The sequence below is a fragment of the Salvelinus sp. IW2-2015 genome, linkage group LG20, assembly GCF_002910315.2.
Source record: "Salvelinus sp. IW2-2015 linkage group LG20, ASM291031v2, whole genome shotgun sequence".
In the NCBI taxonomy this organism is placed as follows: domain Eukaryota; kingdom Metazoa; phylum Chordata; class Actinopteri; order Salmoniformes; family Salmonidae; genus Salvelinus; species Salvelinus sp. IW2-2015.
Genome location: NC_036860.1, coordinates 56,170,984 through 56,180,346, shown reverse-complemented (window position 1 = coordinate 56,180,346; position 9,363 = coordinate 56,170,984). Strand labels below are relative to the sequence as shown.

The following is a 9,363-nucleotide window of genomic DNA, read 5'->3' as shown; positions in this document are numbered from 1 at the left end:
CATTGCTTATATGCCCCCTTTATTTATCCTGCAGTTCTGACTTGGTGTACAGGGAGAATACTATAAGAACGGCCCATGTTCTGAATTCTGTCACTGTACATTTTAAAAGTGCTGACAAATAGTTGTTACCTTGACTACTTCGTCCTATCTTGCTCATTAATGTCTTAATCGAAATTATGGATTGCATCTTATCTGCTTGTCGAAATTACAGATTGCCTCTTATCCGCGCGTCTTCCCCTTATGCCATAGTTTGTACATCTCAATTGTCAGTAGAAACCACATTTGTTTAGGCAAGTCAACCATATCAGTTATGTTTTTTTTAAAGGCAGTAAATGAGGCTGAATTAACTGTTTTGCTGCCAGACAAGGCTCCGCTGATAGACAGGTGGAGCAGTGGTAAGGATTCACTCCATGGTGCGGAAAGAAAGCTCTGCTGCTCGGACAGCGTTATGTAGGCCCTAACAGTTTGTGGGAACCGTTTGTCACCGTTAAAGTGCAATTAATGTATTGTTTAGTGTTGTGTTGTGTAGTGGCTTTGCTGGCATGCATCCCAAAATATTTTTTTAGTTTGCCTCACCAAGATGTACATGCTAAAATCGCCGCTGTACATTACTATCATCAAGATACCCTCCCCAAAGAGCCCTCCCTCCCAGTTATGTCTGACATCAGCGACGGAAAGCGAGAAGCATCTGGAGTTGTGCCATTGAAAACGCATACTCAAAATTCTATACATATTTACATGAAATTGTGTTAGGCCTAATACTAATTAATTTTGATACGGGACGTGATAGCCTGCTTTTCACATTGACTGCTATGGAGATCTTATTTATTAGCTGTTATCTAGACAATATTGGTTAGCTGACTACTGCAAATTAGTTATTATTACTGTCAATAATCATATATAGTCTATATGAGGTGGAGATCATCACAGATTGCCTAGCTAAATAAGACAGTGGAATACCTTTCAACCCACGCATTTAACCCCTTATTGTGTGTGTTTGTGTGTGTGTGTGTGTGCGTGTGTGTGTATATACAGTGAGTGAGCGAGAGAGAGAGGGCGCGCGCGCTTGTACCTGCCTTCGTGTGTAGCCTACCTGCGTGCTTCCTTGCATCCTTTATCAACCATAGACTGTAAATACAGGCCATATCATCAAGATTGACTGTGTATTGCACCGTGTGGCGTGTGTTGCTTTAAAGGGGGCGTTCGGCCGCATATTCACAATCGGCCAGAGTGTAAACTGAAGAGAGGCTCATTTGAAGCAAATAGCTGTCTTTGTGTAATTGAACCAACAGAAACAGTGGGGCGCAATGGGAGGTAAGATGTTTCAATCATTTCGTTTTTCTATTTTAATAGGGGGGACAAATCGACATAGGCTTGAATGCCTCGGCAGCTTTCGAATGATACTGTTATTTTCTTATTCCAGAGGCCGAGACGCGCCATAAATTGCTGCGCAATGTGAAGAAAGAGGTGGGTACCTATATATTTGCAATGTTTTTAACAACTAATTATTAGAACCAACCTTGGTCATGGATCGCTGGCTGCAGTTCTGTTTTATTGAGATTGCCAAAATGAGATTGTAAAATAGGGAGGTCTAATCGAATTGATATGTTTCAATAAAATGCTGCCTACTTGTGAGAATGTAGCCTAATATGCTTTTTTGGATCGTTATTTAATTATAAACGGTGCGCTCATGCATTCAGTGACGACTTGGATTGAAATACTTGGATTATAGCCTATGCAGAGAAATCATAATCATAATTTGGTCTCTGTAGGTAGCCTAGGCAATAACGCCAAGATCAATGTAACGGTTAGTTAAGGTATGGATCCGTTATCTGCATGTGAATACGTGTGTATGTCACAGGGCAGAGCCAATGAGCATAATCATTTCTAGGATTATTGATAACTGCTTTTACTGAGATGTCTTTCATGTTAATGCTCGTGCTGTAATGGAGGGCAATTCAATTCACTGGGCGCTAATATCTCAGATAGCCTAGTGCCCCTCTCTCTTTTATATAAAACACAACACCAAATAAATTGATAAGATTGTCTTGCTTCATCCAGTGTTTAGAAAGTTAAAGTGTAACTAACAGCATTTTAGCAACATTAAATCTTATTCAAATCTGTTCATATACACCCCCAGAAAGAATATTACACTTTTTTGAAACCTTTTTGACATACGAGCACTTAGATATGGTCATTTTCATAAATTCTTAGGATGTTGCTGTTGTTCCATGATGTTACAGTTTATTATTTGGCGACTCCTCGCCGTTATCTGACCCCACCACCTCTGCAAGAGACCCCCATCTGTTAGCTACAGCCATATCATACTTATTCAAAGGAAAATTGGCTGATGGTATAGTTGGGCTGCAGATTTGGGGAACCTGAAAGGGAGAGAGAAGACTACCTCCCTGTCTGGCTCCTTTTCTTTGTAGCTGCATGCTGGTGTGTCCTCTGTCCATTTAAGAGTTGCACTTTGTTGTTTTAGGAAAAAAAGTACATTATTAGCAGCAGACTGTATAGTGTACTCATTTGTATGGATAGCACTGACCAGTGGTGTAGTGTAGGGTAAACGCAAGTGAACACAGTTTACTCCGATTTTGCAGAAAAATGCATGGAAAGTATAGGAAAGCTGCCTTTTTTCCCCACAACCAGCTTTCAAAGTTTACACAAGTTTTTTTATCACTAAATCACTGGCACTGTTCATCTTTGTGCCATTTTTAGAAGAGGAAAATCATGGTCTGGACAACAGACCAAGTGATTGGCTATTCACTTTCATTGTTTGTAATTATGAGAGCTTGATCTTTGACAGAGCTGAATAAATAAATGGGTGACTTTCATTGGTGATACATCTTAGAATGTTATCTATAGATAACTTACTACACACACAACATGCACCATCACGCACGTACGCACACACACATGCACGCACACACACACACACACGCACACAGGCACATGCAAGACAAAATACCCTTATTCTGACAAGTTATTCATGGCAGCAATTCTTATTGTGAGTCTTGTGAAGGCAATCATTGGCTCTGGTGCCCGCTGGGGGGTAAACAGGATGTTTTATTCAGTAGTGTGTGGGTTGGAGACTTCCACGTTTAGCTTCATCATGCCTGTGGAGGCCTCATCACACTGGGGACATGACTGGCACCAGGTCGTGCAGCAAGGAAGAGGGTCTTAGTTGGTGATACTAAATATACTGTATCTCAAACTCTGACAGGTTTTTCCCAGTTTTTCGAGTAGATTTGATTGGATTTCTATCTCGCAATGTTCACAATTTCTCTGTACTGTATAATTCCATAATCTGGGAATTGGTCACAATATATTTCACTAGTGCGTGTTTTTTACACTGGTCAAGATCTGTCTTGTCTGAAGTGATACATATCTGCATGCTCGCTTGCATTCCCTCGCCACCCTCCCTCTGCCTACCTGTGATTATCTATTGTTGCGTAATCACTCCCCAACCTTCCCTCCTTCTACACTTTGGTTTTCTTTCTGTTTCCTCATGTCAGAACCTATCTCTTTATATCTGCCTTTTAAATTAAAGCCAACGTCACATTTATCTGGCTCTTTTCTTCCCAGGTGAAACAGATCATGGAAGAGGCAGTGACTCGGAAGTTTGTGCATGCAGACAGCAGCCATATAATATCCTTCTGTGGTGAGTGTGTTCATGAAGTAGTGTATTACTTATTTAATCAGTGTTGCAGATTTTACCGTTTGTCAAGGCCAATTTGTTTGTGAACACAAGTACTGACAGTTCGTATTGCTCGTTGGAGTTTTGACTTGCCTATATCTTTTTTGCTGGTTTGCTATCCCCCAGTTAAAGTTTATGCAGATAGATTAGAGATGGATTCATTAAACTGATCTACAGTAACTGTTTGTTAAATGTTTTTTTTGGTGTTGTACACAAAATCATTAGGGAGGGAGCAAAATCTACAAGCCCACTGAAGGACTTCAGTGCCATATGGCAGTGCTCCAGTAATTTGATGGGAGGGAGGGTGCCGTGGTTGATGGGCAGGCCTAGCTGCATAGCTGGTTTGGGTGCGTCTAGGTGTCGATTCAATGACTGCTTAGCTTATGTGTAACAGATGCACAAGTGCTTGGTTTATCATCTTGGTCCAAACACCATTACGATTGTAATGAGAGCAAGAGAGGAGTGGATAGAAGCAAGAGGTTGTGGTAAGTAAGAAACTCACATGTTTCGTGAGATGAGTAACTTTATCTCCAAAGAGCACCTTTCTTTCTCTTATCAAAGACCCATGCAGTGCTGCTATTCTCTATAAACTGAATAATCACTGTTGGTTTGAACTAGTGCTTTGTAACCTCCACCCCCATCCCTCTGGTGACACAGCCTCACACACTTGTGATATGACACATATGATTATTGTTTCATTAACAGCTCAGTAGTAAGATTCTGGAGAGCAAAGCATGGGGATTATTATTTGGTCCCCCAAATTCTATAAGCAAAAATTGTATTTATATATTTATTTATGTTCTTTAAAAAAAAAATGTTTTATTGTTGGACATGTCAGCTCCAAGTGATTTTAATTTTGTAAATCTGTTCCAAACTATTCCCATGCATAATAGAGAGATACTGTATATGTGATCGTATACAAATGTAAGCAATGTTTGAAATTATTATGTTAAGTCAAATATTATATCTGTTTGGGCTTATTGTCAGTCAATAAATGACTTGTAATTATGTTCCGGCCCCCTGACCATCCGCTCAAGACAAAAACGTCCCGCGGCTGAATCTAGCTGATGACTCCTGCCATAGACATACAGTTCATTTCACATAAAAAATCTGAACTGATTGCATGGTCAGACATTTACTCATGACTACATTGACATTTACAGAGCAAAGTGACATCAGGCATCATCCTATGGAGTTGAAATGTCAAGCCATGTCAAGTCCTGCCACCTCCTACTACCCCAATCTGTGTACGGTCACATTCTCAACCAAACACAGCTTGATTTTAGGCTGTCTCTTATTCTTTACTATGGCTGTGGCCAGTGCCCGCCTAAAATCAAGCTGTGTTGGTTGAGAATGTGACCGTACACAGATTGGGGTAGTAGGAGGTGGCAGGGCTTGACAGGGCTTGACATTTCCACTCCCACAGGGATGATGCCTGATGTCACTTTGCTCTGCAAATGTAGGTCTATCTGTGTTCAATTGAACTGTCAGCAGACACTATTTGTAAAGAGTCAGCAGGTAGGGCAGGTCAAGCCACCCTTTTTCGCCACCCCAACAGCGGGAATTCATTACACTATTCAAAGGTGTTGATACTACACCTCCACACATCCATGGATACCCTACACTCTTTGAAAAAAGGGTTCCAAAAGGGTTCTTTGGGGAAGGATACGGTTCTACCAACAACCTTTTGATCAGAATAACTATTTTTGTAAGACAAGGGTTCTTTGTAAGACAAAGGGTTCTACCTAGAAGAACCGTTAACATTTTAAGAACCATTTTTTGGAAGAAAGGGTTCTTTGATAACTCTTTGTAAGGCAAGAACGATTCTTTGGAAGGCAAGAAGGGTTTATAAATAGAAACATATATAATATTTCCCAGTTTGACTGTAATATCTGTGTTTTTGCATGTACATTGATTGGTTGATACATTTTATGCTACACAAAGATAAATAACATACATCTAAACTAATCCAATCTGTTGGATTTATTGCTCCTGTTACTGAGATATTTGTTCCAGTTTAGATGATTGAGCTAGTCTCAGTATTCTTCCCTACCCTGGCAGTCATTTTGGATGCAGGTTGCGGGTGATTAACAATTCTACTTGTTGGATATCCTAACTCTGTCTGGATTCCAATAGGAATTACAAATCACTTAGCCAGCATAATGTGACTTGCAGGCCGGATGTGGCCTGTACACCAGGAAACTCCTAACACCACTGTGTTAGGGTATAGCTAGGCCCTCAAAGAAAGGCTTGATGTATATGTATTTCATAAATAATACCATTTTAAAGGCTAATAAGCCTAGTAGAACCCTTCATAGAGGTTCTAGGAAGAACCATATACAGGGGGTTCTTTGAAGAATCCTACATAGAGGGTTCTAGATAAAACCCTCTGCAAAGGGATCTACCCTGCACCAAAAAGGGTTCCCCTATGGGGACAAACCAAAGAACCCTGTATGGTTCTAATTGGTACCTTTTTTCTAAGAGTGTGGCAACAGTAAACAGCATTTGTCGGTTTTCAGTCTATTTCTGGTCCTGCTGAGAGCCACCTGCACCTGCCCTCCAACCATCCAAGGTGGCTTAGCAGTTCAGACGTCTTTTTCCGTATTGTCGTGTCGTGTCCTGTATATATATATATTTACACCTTTTCTTCGCATATCTTTTATTTATTTTATTATCCAAGAACTCAACTACAAACGCTTTCCTGCAAAAGCTTTCCTGCAACCCGCTTCACCAATTACAAAAAGTATTATTTACCTCAATCTGAAAATCCATCGTGGAAGCTAGCCAGGGGCTAATTCAGAAGCTAGCCTGAAAGCTAACCAGAAGCTACTCCGATAGCTAGCCAGAAGCTAATCTGTAGCTGCCCCGAAATTAGCCGGTTTGCTGGCTAGCGTTGGTGTTTCAGCTGCCCACGTTTTGTGGTCATCAGCTATTCCTTTAGCTCGATAATCTACCGGCACTTTTGTGCAACGCGACTCGGACCGGAGCATTCCGGGACGTTTTTCTCTCAGTTTCCCCGGATTCCAGCCGCAGGCTCTGGACACTTGCACCTTGATTTCGCAGCTAGCTAGCTGCAAACCGTGTGAACTTTTGGCTTACGTCGACCCCGGAGCAAACTCAAATCATGCTGGAGCTAGCCAGCTGAGGAGTTCCATCACCATCCGGACCCGTTTCTTTTGTTGCTGCTGCAGATACGGAACCCCACCGGGCCTTCACGACTGACTGCCGCGACTGACTGCCGACGTTATCTGCCCGAGGGATTTATCCAACCGGCACCTCCGTCCCGACGTTACCTGAACGCTCATCTGAGGCCCGCTAATCGTTAGCTGTCTTATCGGCTGCTATCTGAACAAAACCCCCTACACGGAACCCCACTAACCTACCGACGGAAACGCACGAGGTATCTACAAACAGACCTCCATCCTATGCTGCTACCGATAGCCATATACCCGGCCAGCTGTCTGGATCGCCACGACCCAACCAACCTCTACTCACTGGACCTTATTGATCACTCGTTAAGCATGCCTCTCCTTAATGTAAATATGCCTTGTCCATTGCTGTTCTGGTTAGTGTTTATTGGCTTATTTCACTGTAGGATTCTAGCCCTGCTCTCTATACCATATCCAACCTCTCAGTTCCACCACCCACATATGCGATGACATCACCTGGTTTCAATGATGTTTCTAGAGACTATCTCTCTCATCATCACTCAATACCTAGGTTTACCTCCACTGTATTCACATCCTACCATACTTTGTCTGTACATTATTCCTTTAAACTATTTTATCGCCCCAGAAACTTCCTTTTACTCTCTGCTCTAGTAGCTCTAGGCGACCAATTCTCATAGCTTTTAGCCGTACCTTATCCTACTCCTCCTCTGTTCCTCTGGTGATGTAGAGGTGAATCCAGCCCTGCAGTACCTGGGCTCCACTCCTATTCCCCAGGCGCTCTCTTTTGATGACTTCTGTAACCGTAATAGCCTTGGCTTCATCATGTTAACATTAGAAGCCTCCTCCCTAAGTTTGCTTTGTTCACTGCTTTAGCACACTCTACACCCGGATGTTTTAGCCGTGTCTGAATCCTGGCTTAGAAAGACCACCAAAAATTCAGACATTTTCATCCCCAATTACAAGATTTTCAGACAAGATAGAACGGCCAAAGGGGGCGGTGTTGCAATCTACTGCAAAGACTGCCTGCAGAGTTCTGTTATACTATCCAGGTCTGTTCCAAACAATTTGAACTTCTACTTTTAAAAACTCACCTCTCTAAAAACAAGTCTCTCACCGTTGCCGCCTGCTATAGACCACCCTCTGCCCCCAGCTGTGCTCTGGACACTATATGTGAACTGATTGCCCCCATCTATCTTCAGGCTCGTGCTGCTAGGCGACCTAAATTTGAACATGCTCAACACCCCAGCCACCCTACAATCTAAGCTTGATGCCCTCAATCTCACACAAATTATCAATGAACCTACCAGGTACCACCCCAATTCCGTAAACACGGGTAACCCTCATAGATATCATCCTAACAAACTTGCCCTCCAAATACACCTCTGCTGTTTTCAACCAAGATCTCCAGCGATCACTGCCTCTTACATGCATCCGTAATGGGTCAGCGGTCATACGACATCCACTCATCACTGTCAAACGCTCCCTGAAACACTTCAGCGAGCAGGCCTTTCTAATCGACCTGGCCGGGGTATCCTGGAAGGATATTGATCTCATCCCGTAAGTAGAGGATGCCTGGTCATTTTTTTTAAAATGTCTTCCTCACCATCTTGAATAAGCATGCCCATTCAAGAATTTAGAACCAGGAACAGATATAGCCCTTGGTTCTCTCCTGACCTGACTGCCCTTAACCAACAGAAAAACATCCTATGGCGTTCTGCATTAGCATCGAACAGCCCCCGTGATATGCAACTTTTCAGGGAAGCCAGAAACCAATATACACAGGCAGTTAGAACAGCCAAGGCTAGCTTTTTCAAGCAGAAATTGGCTTCCTGCAACACAATTCAAAAAAGTTCTGGGACACCGTAAAGTCCATGGAGAATATAGAACACTCCTCCCAGCTTCCAACCGCTCTGAAGATAGGAAACACTGTCACCACCGACAAAATCCTATAATTGAGAATTTCAATAAGCATTTTTCTACGGCTGGCCATGCTTTCCACCTGGCTACCCCTACCCCGGACAACAGCACTGCCCTCCCCTCTGCTACTCGCCCAAAGCCTTCCCCATTTCTCTTTCTCCCAAATACAGTCAGCTGATGTTCTAAATGAGCTGCAAAATCTGGACCCTTACAAATCAGCCGGGCTAGATAATCTGGACCCTTTCTTTCTAAAACTATCTGCTGAAATTGTTGCCACCCTATTACTAGCCTCTTCAACCTCTCTTTCGTGTCGTCTGAGATCCCAAAGATTGGAAAGCAGCTGCGGTTATCCCGCTCTTCAAAGGGGGGACACCCTTGACCCTAACTGCTACAGACCTATATCTTATCCTACCCTGCCTTTCTAAGGTCTTCGAAAGCCAAGTCAACAAACAGATTACCGACCATTTCGAATCACACCACACCTTCTCCGCTATGCATCTGGTTTCAGAGCTGGTCATGGGTGCACCTCAGCACGCTCAAGGTCATAAACGATATCGTAACGCCATCGATAGGAAA

At 42.7% G+C, this 9,363-nt stretch overlaps 1 protein-coding gene across 2 annotated transcripts in view; it reads left to right on the top strand.

Annotated features, from left to right (window-relative positions):
- Window positions 1–1,053: 1,053 nt before the first annotated feature.
- LOC111982145 (small G protein signaling modulator 1-like) overlaps window positions 1,054–9,363 on the top strand; it is a 22,433-nt gene continuing 14,123 nt past the window's right edge. For both annotated transcript variants that reach the window (XM_024013739.2, XM_024013740.1), the window contains exons 1-3: window positions 1,054–1,314; window positions 1,424–1,467; window positions 3,589–3,664. In XM_024013739.2, the coding sequence (XP_023869507.1) occupies window positions 1,308–1,314; window positions 1,424–1,467; window positions 3,589–3,664 (127 nt within the window). In that variant the 5' untranslated portion in view covers window positions 1,054–1,307. The remainder of the gene's footprint in view (window positions 1,315–1,423; window positions 1,468–3,588; window positions 3,665–9,363) is intronic.